Consider the following 21,599-nt stretch of genomic DNA (forward strand, 5'->3'; position numbering starts at 1 on the left):
ACCCGGAGAAAATCCCTCGGAGCAAGGCGAGAACCAGCAACAAACTCAACCCACACATGACACCGGGCCGGAATCGAACCCGGGCCACTTCGTGGGAGGCGAGTGCTGTCATCACAGCGCAGCCGCGCAATGTTAAAACGGTTAGACTCCGTTTAAAATGCATGTAACAATTACCTCATGAAAGTCATAAATACAAAGCGGGTTTGCCTTGCAAGTCTAGACAGTTACATTTCATCCATTACAAAGCGAAACAACACCACACCGAAGAATGAGTATCTCTTACAAACGGACCAACTTTTATTTAATTCTCTCGATTTTGGGTTTCATAATCCTTCTGGTCGTATGCCGGTTTACCATAACTGATCTCTCCGTCAGCGCTGCTCGCTGTTGAGAAGAAAAAAGAGAAAAAAGAATCACAAAAAAAAAAAAGACTTAAAAGCAAACCAATTTACAAGCAGATGAACTTACGAGCAACAACATTTAACATAGCCAAATACATCGCAAGCTTTCGTGACAGCTGTGTTGTTACTGTTGTTGTTGTTTTCGTGATCAGACTGACGATAGGAGTGGCTTTTTTGCTGTTGTTGTGGCTGTGGTGGTTGGTGTTATTGTTGCTGTTGTTGTTAATGATGATGACGACGATGATGATGATGGTAGTGGTGGTGATGATGACGATGACGATGACGATGACGACGACGACGACGATGATGATGATGATGATGATGATGATAGTGATGAAGATGATAATCAATATCTTACTGCGTCTGCAAAACTTATTCTTGTGCTTATTCGCTAGTGAAAACCAGCCTTACCCGCTTGGTGCGTGCTAGTAGAGGTGGTCGCTGCCGTAGTTCCGTTATGTTCAAGCAGCGCAAATTCGAGACATTTTTGACAAAATCATTCTAAAATACAAACTTTGAGTTGCAAATAAAACAACGCTTGAATGGCATCGCATTATCGAGTGCAAGGAGTAACCCAAACGTGCATGGCGGTCAAAAATACCGCATTAATATCTTTAAGGCGAAATGCAATAGGAAATCGACCAATTTCAGTTTGTTTTTAATGGACAAAAACCAGAATATATTACAGTCTTAAACGGTTGCCTGAGACAACACCAAAAACACTTTCCCGTGGAAAGCGGAGGAAATAAATTTTACAGTTCAGAGAAATTGTGCAAACACAGATAACATTTCATCATCGTTTCATTTCACCAATACTTCCAAGTGTTTCATGTGAACTTCAAAATTTGTTTTCGACATCTGCAATTGGTGTCGTTAGAAATGATTCCTTTTGAGAAGGTATTTAAAACAGTCGCACAGAAGTTTCCAATACAATGTAAATAATCTTGGTAAAAAGTTTTTGTCCAATGGTTACTCGTTTTTTTTTTTTTGGTGGATTCCTTCTTAATACCTTCGACAATTTCGTACACGTAGTTCACGTCTTTAGCTTTCCCCACGCACTCGCCCCACGCATGGTCGTCACAGCTCTGGTAGTGTTGGTTTGAACACCTGTTTGAGCTTCCGTGCATGTTGTAACTGGAGGCGGCATGCGGTGCACTGAAACATCGCCCATAGTCTTGGAGACCGAAGTAGGTAAAGCCGTTCTGTTGACTGCTTTCGGCGCAGCGACATGCTAGCCTGAATAAAACGTACAAGTTAGACACGAGTCAGTTTACCTCTACATGAGCTTCTTCATGACCATACTTGACGTAATATATCAAACACGAAAGACCGTGTTTGACCACATTTCCAAACACCGCGTAGAGAGTTGAAAATACGACGCGCAGCGGAGTATTTTTGACGAACTTCGAGGTTGGAAATGTGGTCAAGCATTGTATTGAGTGTTTGTTATATCTTCTCAATCGAAACTTAAAATAAGAAGAAAACGGAGAAATTAAATTGTAAAAATCTATGCTAGTTAAGATCAGATATTCAACACATGATTTTCTTTGTTTAAACTTGATGAATCATTAATGAGTTTGAGAAGCAAACAGCAGAAGCAAAAACAAAAGAGACAAATATACCATTACTTCACTGAGACAATTTTTATCCCCTAAACATAGGTAACATCATACGTTTTCAAAGTTCGTTTATTGTCAGTATCTAGATGCCGAAGGATTCCCTTCTCGAGCAAGTTCTACTTGCGGTATTTCACACTTCAATTTCCATTCAAAAATAAAATTAAAAGTCGAAAAGATCAGCCATACGCCACATCCATAACAAAACCTGAAATTCCAAATAAGCATTTTCATTTGCAATTATCTACTGAAATAATGTAACTACTGCACAAGAATTTTTTTCATACCGTAGTGAAAAAATACAACAAAAACAATACAATACTTTATTTAGACACGTTACGTCTAAGAGCTGTACAAGCTCGTTCACAATACGGACGTGTAATCCTAAAATACAAACATTTACATGATTTGCAAGGTTATAAAATCTAAGCCATTAAAAATTTTCCATGATCTGATACACACTAATTAACTATTAACTAAACGTCAACACTAAGAATTCAATATATACGGTGAAATTTAAAATCTTAACAACGTAACCATGAATGAATGAATGAAAGACTTTATTAAAGTGTCAATAGTATTTGGCTTAAAAAAAAAAAAAAACTAACTGGGGACACTATTTACGCATCACCCGTGGAATAAAATGAGCAAAAAATTAAAGGTCTAATGTTTTTAGTTTACTCTTAATTGGGCAACATTGATGGCCTGTTTCAAGAAACTAAAAGGCACGATTACACCCTCACCCTTTAAGATATGTACTGTAGTCGCTCCAGTCCACATTTTCTCCACTGTAATTGGGATCGCCTGAACTTAAATCTTGAAAGAGTTCCTGTGAAAGTGCCCGGTCGTTTTTCTTATCTTTGAAGCATCCAATCTTTACGTAATTGACATTGCACACGCCTGAGTAACCACGCTTATTGATGGGGTTCTCTGGATACACAAAGACAGAAAAAAAAACAGTTAAGACATTTCGAAAACACTTACAGAAGAATGTAATACATATCAAGAGATTATTTTCTTTTACAGATCTTTTACAGATAAAAAACAAAAAATACATAAAGAAAACCCATGTTATCAGCTTCTGCTAAATCTTTCAGAGACATATCCACTGTATTTTGTTCATCATTGGTTTCTAAAGAGAACAAAACAATTGGAATATGGGAAACCGCTGCACTTAAATATATACCTACAGGTAATTTGTGGGCAAATCTTTTACTATCAAGGAATAAATGAGTAGTTATCATTTTATTAAGGTCCTTAAATTCCTCCAGATATTAAAAAACAACCCGTTTTACAAAAATCTGGTGGAGGAGGGCACAAGGTGCCTAAATTCGATTCAGACACATGGCCGTTAGCTCATAATGAGTTCCACACACAGAAGGTAAATTCTTCCTTCCTTAATGCGCTAATGTGTTAGATTCTCAGACCGTTTTCCTCTGTTGCATAATGTAGAACCTCATGTAGGAATGTTGTAACCAGATATGTTTCTTAACTCACCTGCTCTCCGAAAAAGCCGTCCTGCCAAGCCTGCAGTGATGGTGAACAGTAGTAAGCAAGTGGCTCTTAACTGCATTGTTTTAAGCTGCAATGAACACAAATACAATGGTGACATGACGGATCATAATTAGTTAATATTTTGCAATTTCTGTTAGGTTTGCTTGCTGGTAATATTATGATTTTAGTAGTACTATCGCAACATAATCCATCAAATATTTTCGCTCGCAGGCGATTGGTTTAAATTCGTGACGTGACAGAATATGTCCTAGCTAAAACTGGGTAATATACGAGTGCGTGCTGCGAGAAAATATTTGAATGATAATAAACACAATAGCCTCCATTTGGCGCGAAAATATGCTGAGGTATTTGTCCTTGAACATTATCTGTTACGAGAAGCGAACGGTTTTCATCGAGCTACGCTCTCGGAAATCTGTTCGCAACAGATAATGCCCGCGGACATATACGAGCATATTTTCGTGCTAAATGGAGGCTATTGTTTATTTATCTACAGGCTTTTGGTCAGTGCTAGTAAGTGGCACCTTTCGAGCTAATTTTCCATTTCTTGCGGCGTCTGCGAAAGTTAGTGCACGTTGGTAACTTTAAACGGTCTTCTTTGATTAAGATTTAATGGCGGCGTCTTTCAGGGAAGATATCTGATGCGTGGGTTGGCATTTGTCAGATATGTTAGAGCCGCCTCTAAAGTATATAGCACATATAAATTCCTGGACACTTGATAACCGATGAACAATGCTTAATCTTTGACAGCCTCTAATCCTGTATCTTATATAAAATGTCAATGAAGATTTATGTAGGGCTTAGCGGTCGAGTGATTTAAATTTTAAATGGGTAATATCTGTGATAGCCGGGTTTTAAACTCTGTCAAGATACTCTGTGAATATTTCATTCCTTTCGTTTAATTTGTTTAGATACATATAAAAATCTGAACATTCTGGGCAGACTCTTGGACAGTTGTCTCATTCAAAATCGCTTTCATTCCTAAACCCCGTAAAGCAGAAAATATGTCCCCAACCACGGCCCCCGAAAATCATAACTGTGATACCAGCGTTGTAACTATATGTGAAAGTGGTGGAAATGAGCATTCCAAGTTGTGAATTGAATAACTTGAGAAAGCAATCTAATTGGCAAAGATATTGTCAATGAAACATTTCGAATCACAAAGCGTTTTCAGCTGACGGAACTAAATGCGATCTTTGCATTGAGCAGCGTCAAGGGAACCAAATGACAAATAATTTAATAAGACCCTAAACTCTGTCAATTCTAAAACGCTGCAATTCATTTCCTTTGTCATATCAGTGTTACAGAGAATTCGGTCAGTTTGTACTGTAATGGAATGAAAGGAACGAAAGAAAACAAAACTCAAATTACGAGATTTCTATACACAATTTACCTGCAATACTTCAAGAGAGAAGAATAAAGCGTTGTGGATGACCACCTAAAATTCTGCCGCAGAAACGGCAGCTGAAAACGTCTGTGGAAGTAGTTAAAAGTAATCGCAGTTTTGCTTTAGAAAACTCGGAACATCTCTTCGTTTATGCGGTACTTACTTACCCTCTTATAAAAGACACTCCTCGATAAAGGAATGTAAGTGTTATTTAATTTCCCTCCTACATTGATTAAACTGGCGCATTGCTTTAATAACAGGAATGTGACAGCGGTGTCATATTATATTTGCCATTGACAAACAAACACCCAGCCTAAAACCCTTTTGGAAGAAATATGCAATTGCATCGATCCTTTTGGCAACACAAAAGTTATTTTCTTGTGGGGGGGTTAGCGAAAACGTTTGGCATATACCTTGTTCCGCATCGTGGTGCCAATATCTGTTGTTCCGATTGGAGGAGAGCGTATCACGTGTCATGGGTCAAAGGGCGAACTCACGTACTCCCTAAGGAAACAACAACTTTCGACCCGCACGTGATTACGTCGTGCAACTTGAAACGAAGAAGTATTGCAACGGTTGTAAATATTTGACTACACCCTTTCAACAGATCAAGAAAGTAAGCTTGCATTTGACAACCTGACCTAGTTGTGTATTTTGCAGTTCTTCTGGCTGGAAGCAGTGGTTTTAGTCTTTTTGTTTCCCTTTTTCAGAGATGATGTGTCGTTTTCTAGTTTGTTTTGATGTGCTGTTTTCAGAATATATAGTAGACTGTTCACAGCCCTCTATTTTCTCGTATTTTTATTCGATCATTGAAATCGCAAGAGAACGGGATGCCAGCGCAAAACGAAAGACTTGGCTGGGTAGGAGGTGGGAACCGAGATAAATCGAGAGATCTCGAGATAATCGAAATCTATTCTTCTTGCTCGCTTCGCTCGCAAACCCCACCCCCACGCACCCCAGCGCCCCCGCTTTTTCTTTCGCCTGCGTAAATGGAGAGGCTGTGAACGGTCTAAATAAATAGAAGCGAGAATTTTAAGGAGACTTTGACATTGTTTAGTGAGATATTAGAATCCTGTTAGAAATAGCATAGTTTCATGTAAATTCTTGCTCTAAGGCCATCGTAGGTACGTTTTCAAAAATTTGCAACGGTCAATTTTAAAAAAGGTATGCTGACTGGCAAACGAAACGTCAAGGTCTGTATCAAAATACGTCGGAATACAATGTTTATCACCGCTGTTTCTGTAATTATATTCTTAACCAAGCGTAGTTTCATTTTTAGTTTGTCAATTTTTGCTCTGAACTGTGGCCTTGCTGCACATTGTTTCTTCAGCTTTATAGCTGCTCGATCTCTGATTTGCTGGGAGAGCCTTGTCAAGCCAAAACACCCTCGGAGAGACCAAACGAGCCGGTTATATCAGCTTGCTGACTTGATAACGCAGGATGTCAGGGCGACAGCTAGCCCTTCCGGGGGGGGAGGGGGGGAGACTCCCATATAAAAGGGACGTGGATGCTCGTCATACCTTTTAGGGGTTAAAAAAGCGGTTTTGGTACCTCTTGGGGTTTTCAGCCTCAAAAGGTCCACAGCGGCAGCTTTTGCGGTACGTTTTAGGGTATTGAGGCGAAAAAATATGACAGGAAATATTTGAAAATCAAACGACTTTAGATTTTGTCTCAGAATTAGTACCTCTTACCTCAGCCACGCCCACAAAACAGGATCTTGGTACCTCTTGGAGTTCTGTTCAAAATTTCCCACGAGCACCTTATCCAGGAGTCCCCCTGGGAGCTAGGTAAGGCTTCCAATTTACTTATTGCAGTAAAATTGAGAATGTGTGTGCGATATTACATTTTATTACATAGACACGACATTTTTACCGGGAGATACACCAACCGTAGAATTGAATGAGAGTGAAGTAAAAAGGTAACTAATCAGCTAACTCAGAAAGACGTACATTATACACGCGAAAAAATAACATGGCGTTACATACTAAACGAATACTAATATGTATACCATCTTACTGTACAGTGAAGACGTAAGCTCTCGACATCAAAGTTACTTAATTTAGATGAACTCATTGCTTCTGGTAATAAAATGCCGTTCTTGTTCTTTGATGAAATATCCGGCAACGGTAGAAAAAAAACATAACTGAAAATTAGGTCAGCTTAGAAGTTTGATTATAGTGCATAACAAATTTCGGGTTAACAATATGATTTGTTTTGCCGATATAAAGATTATTAATGAAGAGAGACTGTCCTCTTGTGTTTCATTCCAACCATGAAGTAGCCTGTGAACAGGCCCTCTAGTCGGGGATGGGCGAAGAGAAAGCGGGAAGAAAGAGAATAGAAGAGAGAGGAGAGACGCCACAACCCCTACCCCGTTCTCCCCTTGGCCACTTCACTCTCGGCCAGTTTCTCCAGCCGGAGCCTGTTCACAGGCTAACCACGCAGGTGCAAAAAACGCACATTTGGTTAATAGTAAAGTAATCCATCACTATACATTGTACAATTGAATTGCTGTAGCAACTGACCTATTCAAAAAGCTCCCTCACCTAAGTTATATGAACATACATTGTATTACAAATGGCTAACTGTATACTTTTATAAATGCAGAGTCTTCTGTCTTCCACCAACTAGTATTCCTGGCTAATACTCTTCAGGATTAATTTCACCAGTACCACTTGCAGGATCAGATTCTGAAAAATAAAACACCGCACATGCGTACAATATACTGAGACAGCAAAATTCAGTAACGGTACTCCTTAAGCTCTGTTAATATAGTCCCCAATCTTTAACCTACCCCACTCCCCCCTCGTAATAAGTCTCACACTCCTCAATAAAAGATTACCTTGTTGATACGTCATGATAAGAAATCACAAAGTAAAACTTGGCACTCTTAAATTTCTAATCAACCAGACTTATTTTGCAAACATATGTTATTGGACTGCTCTCAATTATTATTTGAGCCCACTTTGTTTCTTTATATGCACTCTGACTATATATATTAGCCTCTCCAGTCCTCCCCCCTCATTGAAAAGCACCCATGTCTACTCAAGACAGGATGAGGGGTCCACTCTTGGTGTTCATGCTTTAAGGCCTGGTTTATGGAAAAATCAATAAGAGCTCGTCGGGCCTATAAGTTGAACAATGGTTCTCTAATTTGTGTTGTAAAGCATACCCTCACAAATCTGCAGTCCGCACCAAGCTCGGGAAAATATGCAACCCGCGTTGCAAGCGCGAGAAAACGTACAGCGTCCCACTTGCCCACTTAATTGGAAGTAAGCGTAACCGATCCGCGTAATTCAAATCAAAGCGTTTGGTTTTTGTTTTGTATCTGCTTGATTGGCTGATAATTTAGCATGTTTGCATCGTTGGCAAGAGTATGTCCAAGAGTTTTTCTAGTAAGCGTAAAAACATCAAAAGAAATTGAAAAGTAAGTTATGAAATACATATCTATGGGTCGCGACAAAAATTAATACAATCTGGTTGGTTGGTTGGTTCCGTTGTTATCAAAACAGCTTAAACAAATGTGTCATTACGTCATCCCTAAGGCCAGTTAAGCTATGCCATACCTTCCTCGGTTAGAGCGTCCAATTTCTTTTGGAAAGTATCTTCTGCATTACCTCGGTTGACATTCATTTCTGAGAAAAAACGAAAATGCGTGCGTCAATAACAACGTTCTTAATCGGTGAGTGTATTGAGCGAAAAGTAAGAAAACGGCTCAAGTAGTTCATATCCACCTTTGTTGTCACTAACCTATCCTCGCAAATATCGGCAAAATAAGGCTAAGAAAAGAACAAATGGCATGGAAATTCCATCGTAGAGCAGGGTTTTCCTTCGAAGTGCTCTACAATTTCCTGAAGCTAAGATTTTCCTCATCACTGACGGTCTTTCAATCAAAAATTCTGGGCCCAGTTGTTCAAATTGCGATTTAGTGGATACTTGTTGACAAAACAACTACGCTTTTCACTACTCAGAAAGCTTCTTTTCTATATTCCCCCTCCATCAAGCTTGTAACCGCTAGCCCTGATTTTAACGATGCAGACCTAGCGAGTATCGTTAGTAGTCAATTTATTGTCTTTTTGCTTACCTTTTTTTCTCAGATCTTGTATCGTTTCTTCAAGGTCTTCGAGGTCCGTTTTGTATTCTTGAAAAGAAAGGCAAAAAAGAAACATAAGCTAAATGGTACGATAAGGACCCTTTGTTCAGTTATTCGTCGTCTACTTTCTTTTAAAGGAGCAAGTATAGATCATAATTTTTTGGTGAGAAACGCGGTCGCTTAACAGTTGGCTCGTCAGATGGGATCAGGGCAAAGATACTCACAGCATTTAATTCGTCGGTACTCATATATACACCTTGTAGAGAAATGGTCTGTCAGAGCGGCGCTTCACCCAACACGCCTCAACACTCCCCGGCCATCGATGGCTCGAACCTGGACAACTCAATCTTGAGTCTAGCCCGCTAATCGTTAGGTGCCCACCCCCCTCCCACCTCCTTGAAAACCGCGGGAAGCTTCGTGAAATGCTGGTCTGATGTTGACGTAATCTTAGCTTTAGTCTCTTCCTCTTGTGATCTTACCTTTTTTCATGGATACAGATTTAGCTTCCATCACCAAGACGCTGATAAGCAACAAGAAACATACAAAGGATGTACGCATCTTGTTGTCTGCAGAGACAAATAAATATAATATCGATCGGTCAGATGATCAGTGATCTTTAGCGACAGAAACCAATTTTGAGATTGTAGCGTTGAAGTCTATCTATCAACATCAGATGATAGGGATTTTATTGTCTGGAAGCTTCCTGATTTTTTCCCAAGGTTATCCTCACTCTGTTTGGGTAGAGACAAAGACAACCATTGAAATGCTCAGCATTGACCCGGGGGAGGGGGCGGGGTGGATTCAAGTATGCTGGTTAAGTTCCGGTGAGGTGCAAATTAGGCCAAATTGGGAGGACCAAAATGCATCCTTACTAGGTTGAAATCAAACTTAGGACTGTCCATAGCAACTGCTCATAACGTCATCCTCAAGTCCCCAGTTCTCTTCAGCGTAAAACAGGTCTATTGTGGTTTGCGTGTCGGTTACGTTTTTCAATGAGACTTATTCAATTCACCGCACAACTTAATTACGTCTTTTATCAACCCCCAGAAGTCCAAAGACACAGACACAAAAAAAGTGCTAACCCAAGAAAATTCCTCATATCGCACTATCATTCTTTGGGACCCTAAGTGAGTTATGGTCCCACTCCAAGTAATGGACTTTTGAAAAGCTTTCTCGCAAGGTTACTATGCTAAGCTATAGTTATTACGCTTTTGTTTCATTCATCCATTAATGGATTGCAAGTGAATATAATTATTAAGGAATTCACAGTTTTGTAATGCGTTAAAAAGGCCGCGAAAAAAGCTTCAAGGTCTTTCATTGTTCGCGAAAACACTAAAACCTCAGTACATGCAAAATTTGCAGCGGATCATAATTGAAGAGAATGTTTAAAATATGCATCTTTAAAAAGAGCATTTAAAGTTAAAGTCCCGGTTCTGAGAAAGTCAATAATTTAAACCCTCTATAAAAGTAAACATACTTGTGACACGAAAAATTAAAAGCCAGTGTTCCAAGTCGGAAATCCTTGTGCCAAAAAATTGAAGCATTCACTCAATTCTTATACATTATCAAACTACAAGTATCACACCGAAATCTTTAACAGCCATACATTTTCATTACATTATACGCAGCGACCATTTAGAAAAATTCCGGTTGTTTACTTTGAAAATCAAATATATGCGAGCTGATCATAAAGTTTAATATCTTTTCGACAGCTAATATTTTCCACACAAAAATAGAGAGTTAGTTATATATTAGAACTGGTAAATCAAAAAGAACCTCCACATGGACTGTCAGCGCTTTCGCCTTTGCGTAACTTTGAAATTTCATTTCTTTGCTGAAACGAGTTCAGAAATACCGCGTTGAATTTCTTATTTGCCGTGTTGAGCAAAAACTCAAAGCCAGATTTTTTTCGCAATCGTGATGATTCTAGAAAGAAATAATTCACATGAAAGATTGTACATGTTTGACATGTTTTTTTTGCTTTTCCAGTTCAAAAGAAACCGAAGTGGAATGCGGGCAACGAAAATGTAATAACTTAGTTTTCAAAGAATGCAGTTAATGATTGCCTCCATGTCAGAGGTTAATATTGGGCATCTGTGCCGAAAACAAAACGTTTCGTAAATGGTAAAAAAATCTCGCATGCAACTTGATAATTTGCGTCTTAATTCTATAATTTCTGAATACAGTGTTTCTTTTAAGTCTGTCTACATCTATAATACGATCGATATAGTCATATCTCTTCTAAAAACCGGAATTGTGATGGTGCCAAAACATTGACCTGCATAACTTTACAAGTTTCTCTTCTGCCTTATTTTCTACAAACTAAAATCAATGTAAGCTACCTTTTCTACAGCCAAACTTGCAAGTTTCCAACACTGACAACAAGATGATGGTAGCAAAGAGGTTGCCTTCAACGGATAGAATTTGATGGTTAGTCTTAAAGGCGATGGCAAGGAATCTGCTCACCACCCAAAACTAATCTGTAGCTCTTTAACTCCAGATGGATAACAGCTTTGTTATGCAGGAATTTTTTTTTCCTCACCCGTATTTGCACAAGTATGGGCTTTAATAAAGTGTTGTTAATACTTAACAAGCTCAACAGCGATGTTTACTTAGAAGGTTTAACTTCAAAAGCACTTCAGTAGCTTTGAATTCCTTTGTAAATGAGATGGAATTTCGTGGCAGAAAAGTTCATATTTTTCATTTTTATCAGTTTGAAATTCTTATATTTCCTCTTTGGTAAAAACTATGACCGATTGATGTGAATCATACAGCGTGAGTTCAGTCAGCTTCATGAGCGACATCCATCTATCCTGAACTATTTTAATGCTAATTTTTTCGTTCTTTTAAGCAAACATTGTTGTCGGAAAACTTTCAGTTATCGATTCTAAGCCAGAGGTCTCTAGTTTGTTTTTCTCTTTTATGCCTTTTACCAAGTTACATTCATATTCCTAGAGCAGTCTGTTTTTACTGACACCCTAGAGGTTAGAATAACGTATCTGTCACAGGAGACGGAAGTAGGATGGAGAGATCAAAGGAGTGCGTAAGGGAAGCGGGAGGTTCTGCCCCCCCTATCCCCCATTCCCCCCCCCTTACTCCCATTTTTTACGTCTCATTACGAGGGAAAGGACAGGACGACTGAACGAAGTACTCTATCTTCTTTAGTAAAACAAGAATCTCTGTTTTTAAAAAGAATCGAACAGAGGGTCTCGACAGTCTAAAGAGTTTGTTTTTCGACAACTATTTAGTTGGTGAAGACAGAAAGTTGTCTTGTAACTTAAAAAACAGTGTGTGAAATAACTGAAGTAGCTAACACGGGTACAAAAATGTGTGTGGAGTGAAGAGAATTGAAGAATAACAAGCTAGAAGTGAGACGGGGTCAAGAAATGGGTGTATATCCTTCATTTTTAATTTAATATATCCTCTATCCATCGAAGCAACAGAAATAAGTTGTATTATGACTATATGATGCATCGACATAAACCAATATTTCAAACTGGAAACAAAATTTCACATTTTTTCTCTTTTGATAACAAGTTTATTAGTTCGTTCTCGACTTATGATGATCGATTCACTTGGGAGACCAGTTCAGTACTCCTCTGGGTTTATTGGAGGCCCCACACCACTTCCGACTGGGGAACCTAAAACAAAATACATACTGTTAATATGTTACAACACAACTCAAGAGAGGATGAGGGTAAGAGAGTTCATCTCCTATATGGGCCGTATTCTTATGGTAATCCTTCTCGAGTTAGTTTTAGACATGGCATCCAGTTCTCCCGCGGATGTTACCTCGCGCGTCGTGGCGCATGAGGTAGTTGATGGTAGTCGGTGATAGATGTAGCATGCGCTTCTGTTTGACCACCAACTATCGATCATGCACTAACATCGACTATCATTCACTTTGAATTTGTTCAAATTCTTCATTGTAGTCGATTATTGTTTTTCCCGCTTAACCACAGGTATGATGGTTGACGATAGTTGATGAATGAGTGAACGAAACGTTATTGCACACTCCCAAAAAATGGGTTTTTCAATGAACAATAAAAATACAATAAAAATATAATAAAAATACAGTAAAAAATACAATAAATTAAGAAGGGTAACACTATTCTTTTTTCCAAAACTCGTCAAGCATCTTTGCTTTAAAATTTTTCTTTAAGTTTACTGAACCTTTGCACAGTTGTATATCTTTATCTAATAAATTCCATTCGTTTACTATCCTGTATTGAAATGTCTTCTGACGAGTAGCGGTTTTACGTAAGAGAATGTTACGTTGTTGGGAGTTTCTTGTTTGATGATTGTTGGGAGTTTCTAGTTGATGATAGTTAGGCGAGAATCAACTATCACGGATTATCATTGTCCTGACAAAGGCGCCAATTATCAACATCTTACTGCGTCTATGCATGTCGGCTTAGGATTATTCTTATACGCTAAAGAAAACAAGCCTTTAGACGCCATATTCTTACTTGGAACAATTTCATAAACATAGTTCATGTGAGCCACTCCGGCACAAGCCTTGTCACTAGCAGTGTCGCATGCTTCGTATTCCGTGTCCACGCATTTGTCGTTTGAATGGTACTTGAAAAAACGCTGAGCCGCGTCCGCACTGCTCCAGCATTCACCGTAAAATTGAATCCCAAAGAATACAAATCCTCTGTTGGCTGCAGCTTCCGCACATCGACAAACAAGACTAAGAGGCAATTGAAAAAGCACAAAGAAAAACAAAGACAACAAAATCAAGTTAATAAGGTCTGTAATGTTAAAAAAATGCGCAGTTAGACGCTTGCAACAGCTCTTTACGGGGAATTGGGATTTCCGTGTCCAGTCACTAAAAGTTGACCAATTGTTTAGTGAAGCCGTGTTATTAGAAAGCGCATGCAAATCTCTTTGAGAACATTATTTCAAAACTCTGGTTAGATCGTGCTTATACGGCTAAATTGAACTTTACACAAGCGAGGACTAAATATCAAAGGGAATGAACAAATGAGCCGCAGTTCATTGTCCAATTACAAAGGACACAGACAATACAGTGAATCAATCAAAACTCGAAGTAATTACATGTACCTGACGCAAAGAGCGGGAAAACGTGTACAAGTGAGTCACGGTTGGTTTTGGTTTTCACTTCTGATTGAAAGAAAACGGGGGCGCGGTTTTTTTATTTACTTTTGTTTTTTCCGAGCCAATCGTGCAGCGTAGTGATGTAATTTAAACCAATTAATGATGCCAAATCGTGCAGCGTAGTGATGTAATTTAAACCAATTAATGATGCCAAATATGCTTGTCCCTGTTTCTGAAGATTCTCAGTGTGCATAAGGAGTAAGTTAGGTGGTAAGCATATTTCAGGTAGAGGGCATTACTGATACTCACCCAGGTAAATAAGTGTCCCAGTGATCCCAGTCTATCTTCTGACCACTGAACGATTTCCCTTTTTTTCGATCTTGGAACAACAGATCTCCCATAGCTCTCTTGGATGCCTTTTTCTTGTCGTTATAGCAACCAATCTTGGTGTATTTCATTGGGCAAGGGTTATCTGTAGATTAAATAGTGTCAGAAAATATTCCAAGTTCCTTGTTTTAAAATTGCCCTTTTTGATCAATGCAGATCTATGACAAGACTAGAGATTGGCTTGTTAAATTTAAGGAGTGTCTCGTTATTGTATTAAAATTAAATATTCAGTATTTGGCTCAGGTTACCTAGTCTTGTCACAAATCGACATAAAAGTCAGTATATGTATACTGACTTCTGCATTCAGAGAGAATTTTCCCAAAAATACAAGTCCCAAGAGCTCTATAAGTGTTTGAAAATCTTTGTGCTATCGACGAACATTTTTACGATATAAATTAAGTGATTTCTCTGCAAATAATTACAACCGCTATTGAACATCAAGCATTATAAACCACAAAAGAAGTTTTGAAATCAAACGTAGCTCATTAATTAAATAAGCAAGCCTCTACTAAAAATGATCATTTTAAGGTCCATGAAACATTTAATATATACCTGACAACACATGTTTTTCCCTAGCAACACCTTTCAGACCTAAAAATAACCAAAAGAAAGTTACGGACTGTATGCGAAAACTCTACGAGTGGATAATCAACAAAGGAGAAAGATCACTTATTTTCTATTTCCGACTAGCTATATTTTGTTTAGGGCGGCAATGTTGACCGACTGCGAGAAAAACTCCTAACTCAGTAAAAATATATCCGAACTAAAATTAGTTAGGGCTTTTTTTTTTGACTAGCCTTAAAAACGAGTAAAAGACTTGAAATGTTTTTATTATTATTATTATCATCATTATCATCATTATCATCGTTATCATCGTTATCATCATTGTCATTATTATCATTATTATTATTATTATTATTATTATTATTTATATTGTCTTTAAAGCCTTCCGAGGAAAAGGGGGGCAGTAATTCAATTATTTTAAAAGAATCGACCTACCCAAATCACGACGGCTTGATATCATTTTAATGTGATCACTGTAAGCAGCTGTGAGGTATGCAGGCCAAAAGAAAGTGAGAATCCCGAGAAGTACATGAGTGATCATCACTGCCTATAATGGAAACGATGAAGATTAAAATGTGACATCTTTATTCGCCGCGAGTGTTAAAATAACTGTTACGACTTGGTTGCAAGTTGGACTAAGGCCTAAGCGAAAAATTAAAAAAAAAAAGGTAATAAAGTGTGAAAACTACAGTCGAATGGCTGAACAATGCGTATTTACTTCAGATAACATGTTTATCTTTTCTCGATGAGCTTCAAAACATTTTATAACTAGGAGTAATCAAGTTAAATTTTTCATTCTTTATGTCCTTATAACCTTTGGCGAATCTAACGAATGGCTGTTTAACATTCGGCAAGTTATTAAATTGAATATTGAGAAATTAGGGACTTCATGCAAAGATCAGCACTACGAAAGAATGTAAATACATTTTAAATAAAGGCCTTTTTTAAATTGCCTTGAAAAGTAAACAAAACGCTTATTAAGTCGCAAAGGCAAAGAAATTATTCCGCGGCTTTGGAACTGAATTATTAGTCAGAAAATCAAGTAATTGGTTTGTTGAACTCATATCCAGAGATCTAGCATTGTTGCTTTGCAGATAGATTTAAATCATAAACTGCTGATATCCCGTCCACTGACTCGGAAACTTGCCGTTGTGAAATTTCTACAACAATGTTTTTGTCGCAAGATGCCTAATACTACAAAGATTGAATATTCAATCCAACGAGAAAAGAATATTAGCAAGCAAAATTGAACTTGTAATTAAGCTCAAGTTTGATAAGCCCAATATTCTGCTAAATCTTTCGCCAAAGAGGATCAACAGAGTACCCATTTAACTCCCTTTAAAGTTTTCACATTTCTCAAATATAAAGCGGCATAGTTCTCTAAAACCTAGCAAACGTGTATGCATTAATGATTACAACTTTCCAAAAGCTCATTTTTACCTTACTAAGAGTCCACGCGGTGACTGCAAAATATTCTTGACAACATTAAACGCCTTCCTTGGACAGTGGCCTTAAAACTGCAAGCTTCATCCAGCGGAAAAGAACTTTAGTAAAAGTTATTTGGATTCTCTGTGACGTTATGTGATTTAAAGGGACCGCATGCAGGCAAGACACTATTGCTAATAAATGATAATCCAACGTTATTATACCCTGACTGATGTAAATAACATGACGCGAATCACGAAATAGCCTTTTTCACGATTAATTTTTCTCATTTGCATTACAATGTAATCCAACGCGGATGCGAGGCAATTTCGGGCTAAAACTACAAAATAACCCGAAATTGTCTCATATACATGTTAGACTTTTTTGTAATGCAAACGAGCAAAGATAACCGTGAAAGGGGCTCTTAAAACTCCTCCGCTCTATCCGCGTGTCCGTCTCACTAATTGACCCCCATTACGTTTGTTTGTTTGTATTTAAAAGAAAAAGCTATCCTATGATCTGATTGGACAGGAATAATTGACGTACAAGACCTGGCTTAATTAAACGCCTACTTGAGAGCCATGTTGGGTTTAAACATTCAGGCTGACAATAAACATGCTAAATATTTCGAATAACTAAGGTATGTCAAGGTTATTACAAAAACTTAAACTCTAGAAAATTAAGACCTACCGACCATAATTCTCATAAGGGACGTGTTTTACGTGTTTGTTTGGCCTTAGTTTAGACTAACAAGAGCGGTAATCCACAAGAAGAAATGAAATGAAATTGATTAGTAGTTCGTGCTCATTTCCACTGCCATTTTACAACATTTTCAGTCAAAAAAACTTTCCATGGTTCAGTCACCACATCGAAATTTGCGCGCGAAAGTGTGGCCGTGGTTCCGTAAGGGAGCTGGGGCCGAGGAAAGTCACGGTAAAGACTGGGCAAAAGCATAAAAACAAAATGGCGATCTCAATGGTGGTGTTTGTGTTTTTATACGTTTTTCTGATGAGGATTCTTTATAAGACGTCCAGATTACTTGCTGAGTGGGTAAGAAATTTGTCTTTGTGCGTTATAACTTTATTTATTTGATGTATTTCGTGAGTAAGAGCTTGTAACATTCTTGTTTTATCGTTCATTCGTTGCTGCCCAAAGTTGCCAGGCGTGTGGACGGGTGAAGAACAAAATCAGCAACATTTGAGAGGCACAATCATGCAACTGAAAAGTGAACAACTGAGGATAAGTGCACAGGTAGCGTATCTATGTTGCTGACAATTTTTTTAGTCAGTGGCTAACGTCTTAGGCTGGTTTCTCGCCACTCTTAAGATCTCTTAAGTTTGGACAGCGGTTGGTCTTGAAGACTAAAAGATTCTACGCTGAAGAGAATGTAAATGGGTTGTGCATGAACTTGAATTGTACCTGTATATCATATCTACATGTATACCGTAAACTTCCGAAAGTAACGACCCCTCGAAGGTAACGATCCCCCGAAAGTAACGTCAAAGAAATGTGGCCGCTAATAAATACCGAAAGTAGCGAGCCCCCGAAAATAGTGGTCACCCCAAAACGCAGACCATGCAAACTGCAGACTGCAGACTGCGGACTGTGCAGACCATGCAGACTGTGCAGACCGTGCAGACTGAGTACTTTTTTTCTAACACTTGACTCGCACCTTTTCGGTTCTAGTTACAAAATGTGTTCAATATATCTGACAGTTTCTTATTTATCCACAGGCTGCACAAACTCATCATCTGACTGTTGATTAAATAGACCGCGACCGCGTTTGATAGACTTTGTATGGGAAATTCTCTTTAGTCCTAAATATACCAAAATAAAGCATAGAAATAAACTTCACTAACCTCAACATAAGGTGTTCTTCCATACATTTATTTTAATGTATGCAAATTGCTACTATTTTTAATGTGTTTGTGGTTTGCAGTTTTATTTCTTTCATTCAATTTGTTGTTGTTCTGTTTTTGCAATTTCTTTGGTCTTCGTTTCTCCTCATTAATGAAGCAAGGACGCTGAATCGAAGCAACGTCATCCCACAAATTGCTTTTGCATCACAAAGCAACATACCATACTCATTAGACTGCGAGTATTCCCTCCTTCCCTTAGCTTAGTCCATTGAGCATGACCGTAAACAAAGCTCAAGGAAAAAAAATTCTGTGCGAAGTTATTTCTGCCCGGATTGCTTTCGCATCACTCATGACGGACTAGCCGAAAGAGGGACCTCTCTTAGTCTAAATCACCATAAAAACCCCACTGTCATACGGCCAGATAAATTTGCCATCACATGAACTTGTCACGGCAACCGTATTGCACAAAGAATTTCAAACGATAGTCATTTTTCTGTAATCTTTACATGCACTCGGCTTTTTTGGCGTGATCATGGTGACATTCCAACAGCCATTTGGAATTACATTTGGTACACCAAGAGTAGAAAATGTACATCTTACGTGTTACATTACATTACAAGTGAAGTTTATTTCTACATTTTAAAATAACTTTACTTAAGTATATTTAGAACTAAAGGGAGTTTCCCTTACAAAGTCTATAGCACGTTCGTTTATTGAGTCAACAGTCACATACCGAGCTGGCGCAGCCTAGTTCCTGAGTGTGCATAAATGGTGATAAGAACAAACACTCTGATATATAACTGAACACTATCTTGTGGCGAGAGCCAAAACAAAATGCATGTCAAAAGTAAATGCAAAAACAAGAATAAGAAAAAAACATACCGGTACTCAGTCTGTACAGTCTGCATGGTCTGCATGGTCCGCAGTCTGCGGTCTGCACTCTGCGTGGTCTGTGTTTTGGGGTGACCGGAAAGTAGTGACCCTCCGGAACTTTCATAAGATCATTCACATCACACAATAGTGGTAAAGTTAACAAGCACAAATGGCGGCGAACATGATGCAACTGATTTACCGGTAGGCCATGTACCTGATTTAGGTTTGCCAAAGTTCTACACAAGCCATTACTACAAAATAATACCAATATATCATTCTGCATACCTGGTCAAAGCAGGAGTACACCTGAGGGTGTGTGGGTGCAAGGAAGAGGAATGGAGATTCCTTGTTCCTGTGATATCACTGTAAAGAAAGGAGTTAAAGGGCTCAGAAAAGAACACTGAGAGAAACTTGAACAACTCATCCCTACAACTGACAACACTTGTAGACTTGAAGAGACCATGAAACTGGAATGACAAATTTTATCTCGTTTTTGAACAAATAATGTTTTGTTTCGAATTTCCATCTCTCATTTCGGAGAAAGAGCTTGCCAGCATCAATATCAAATAATGTTTTTTGCTCTTCAAAAGTAAAAACTCACAAACCCCCAAAAGTAACAACCCCCTGAAAGTAGTGAGCCCCAAAGGCTGCTAATTCTAAAAGTAATGAGGGTTCATGTTACTTTCAGTAGTTTATAGTATGTACTGTACATTTTATTATAAGGATAAAAGAAAATCAAAAGTGATATTTAATTTAACATTTTACTTTAATTTGAATCTTTTTAGGATGAGTTTGCTCGATATATGCGACTTCAAAGGCAGATAAACAAGTTAAGTGAAGAGCTCTCCCAGTTAGGTAATGCAATAATGTTCGTGTCTGTATTTGGTAATTAAAGTATGTTGGTAATCATTACCTGTTCTTAAAACGTACTTACGTTTTAAGAAATAGAAAACATGTGCTGTGTTTCTATCAAGTTATGAAAACAGGGGTGGAAGTTTGGGAGAACGAGAAATGATGTGAGAACCCGAGTCGACAGGCGAGTGTTTCCACAGTTTTTTTGAGTTCTCCCAAACTTCCATGATAGAAACACGGAGAACATGTTTTCTTATTTCTTTTGGAAAATTCAGCTTTGATATACAGTTAACATTGTCTACTGAGAACAAACTGATGGTTTTGTTCATGGATAGATCTTTCCAGATGTGAATCCACAATTCTATGGGCCATTACAATAACTATAACATATTGTTACTAACCATTAAATATTATTCTCTCAGTGAAGCAAAGAGGTGGGAAGGTATCAAGGAGACGGAAAATACTAACAGCAATTTTTATGGGAATCCTGGTTAGTTTGATCATTTTCACATTGAATTTTTGTGGGAATTTCTTTGCAGCCAACCTTAAGCAAGGTACAGTTGGACCTTGCTATCTTAACCTCCCTGCTATGCACAAGTCAAATCATTTACCCTTGGATATGCTTTTTCAGTTATTTGCTATGGCCCCCACTCTCTCCACCCCTCTCTTTTTTAATTCCTTGAAAGTTTGAGATTGAAGGATTCAACTGTGACTGAAGTTTAATACTATAATGACTGAAGTAATGCAAGTTTAAAGGATGACAGTCAAATAGTTAGTCAGAGCACACTGGACCCTGGATCTGAAAGCAGTGCAGTTTCAAGCCTTGGTTAGGATCAACTGATTATTAGCCACAGCTTCTAAACAGAGACCAGACTCGATAGAATGGCAAAATCTAGCCACCTAGGAGTATTTTGGGCATTAGAAAACATTTAGCTGAGTGCAAGCTGACAGAGTTTGGGGAGGGTGATGGGAATCAAAGCTTCAATACTCCCAGTTACTTTCCACTACTACAATCTTCAGATCTGCTGCCACCTTGGACATAATTACAGACTTAATCATATTGAATAATGCCTGAGATATCACCACTGCACAGACCAGCAACTGGGTTGGTAAAGGCTTCAGTTATGCTTTATATTTATTTGTTTAATTAAACATGATATCACTTTTTATGATGCTGGGAGTTATTGATTAAACGGAAATCATGGAGGTATCTAGTTCTTGCAGTTGCTTGGTAGTTTATCATCCTTACCTACTGGCTGTTGTCAGTGTATTTTTTTTCTTGCGGTAACTTTTACTAATTTATGTTTTTTCTGATTTGTTTCATCTTATTTCTAGGCTGTCTGCCACATGGCATTTCTCTTCACATACAGGAAAGACCCTGTAGTAGTGTTACCTGTAGAGTGGTTCCATCCGCTGAACAATATTCTGGCTTTCCCAACTGGCATGACTGGTAAGTGTTGACTAAAAAATGATGTAAAAAGTGAAGTGTCCATTCAACCCAATTGGCCCACCAATGCTGGCATTTTTATCTGGTGTCAGTAACTTGAAGCTGCAAGGAGTATAATTTTT

General features: G+C 38.2%; 2 protein-coding genes, 1 long non-coding RNA gene and 1 pseudogene across 5 annotated transcripts in view; 1 reads left to right on the plus strand and 3 right to left on the minus strand.

Annotated features, from left to right (window-relative positions):
- Positions 1-1,231: 1,231 nt before the first annotated feature.
- LOC145480777 (uncharacterized) lies at positions 1,232-4,927 on the minus strand (annotated as a pseudogene). The gene is made up of 4 exons (XR_014048543.1): positions 3,515-4,927; positions 3,084-3,149; positions 2,761-2,947; positions 1,232-1,637 (listed from the first exon to the last, which is right to left on the minus strand). The product of XR_014048543.1 is annotated as an uncharacterized LOC145480777 (transcript).
- A 1,814-nt stretch (positions 4,928-6,741) lies between these two features.
- Positions 6,742-11,649, minus strand: LOC145480776 (uncharacterized). The gene is made up of 5 exons (XR_014048542.1): positions 11,352-11,649; positions 9,489-9,575; positions 9,001-9,057; positions 8,483-8,551; positions 6,742-7,606 (listed from the first exon to the last, which is right to left on the minus strand). It is a non-coding gene; the product is annotated as an uncharacterized LOC145480776 (long non-coding RNA).
- Positions 11,650-12,225: 576 nt separating this feature from the next.
- On the minus strand, positions 12,226-16,884 carry LOC145480778 (uncharacterized). Its single transcript, XM_081459102.1, has 6 exons — positions 16,462-16,884; positions 15,457-15,568; positions 15,010-15,048; positions 14,380-14,542; positions 13,479-13,702; positions 12,226-12,650 (listed from the first exon to the last, which is right to left on the minus strand). Exons 2-6 carry the CDS (start codon positions 15,560-15,562, stop codon positions 12,598-12,600), a joined length of 585 nt encoding a protein of 194 aa, XP_081315228.1. The 5' UTR covers positions 15,563-15,568; positions 16,462-16,884; the 3' UTR covers positions 12,226-12,597.
- Positions 16,885-17,226: 342 nt separating this feature from the next.
- The window catches only part of LOC145480779 (guided entry of tail-anchored proteins factor 1-like), a 7,439-nt gene continuing 3,066 nt past the window's right edge, over positions 17,227-21,599 (plus strand). The window contains exons 1-5 of one of the 2 annotated variants that reach the window (XM_081459104.1): positions 17,339-17,496; positions 17,602-17,697; positions 19,964-20,033; positions 20,453-20,520; positions 21,366-21,480. In XM_081459104.1, coding sequence (XP_081315230.1) covers positions 17,410-17,496; positions 17,602-17,697; positions 19,964-20,033; positions 20,453-20,520; positions 21,366-21,480 — 436 coding nt within the window. In that variant the 5' untranslated portion in view covers positions 17,339-17,409. Of the gene's footprint in view, positions 17,497-17,601; positions 17,698-19,963; positions 20,034-20,452; positions 21,481-21,599 lie in introns of those variants that run through there. The other variant, XM_081459103.1, reaches the window with a different exon arrangement.

Source organism: Orbicella franksi, chromosome 3 (assembly GCF_964199315.1).
Source record: "Orbicella franksi chromosome 3, jaOrbFran1.1, whole genome shotgun sequence".
Lineage (NCBI taxonomy): Eukaryota > Metazoa > Cnidaria > Anthozoa > Scleractinia > Merulinidae > Orbicella > Orbicella franksi.

What these genes read in the sequence shown, in the direction of transcription:
- LOC145480778 (XM_081459102.1), bottom strand. Translation starts at nt 15,562, where the DNA reads ATGATCACTCATGTACTTCTCGGGATTCTCACTTTCTTTTGGCCTGCA. An exon ending in ATCAAGCCGTCGTGATTTGG is followed by an intron (nt 15,049 to 15,456) that starts GTAGGTCGATTC and finishes GGTTATTTTTAG; the next exon opens with GTCTGAAAGGTGTTGCTAGG. An exon ending in TGGGACACTTATTTACCTGG is followed by an intron (nt 13,703 to 14,379) that starts GTGAGTATCAGT and finishes ATTGCCTCTTAG; the next exon opens with TCTTGTTTGTCGATGTGCGG.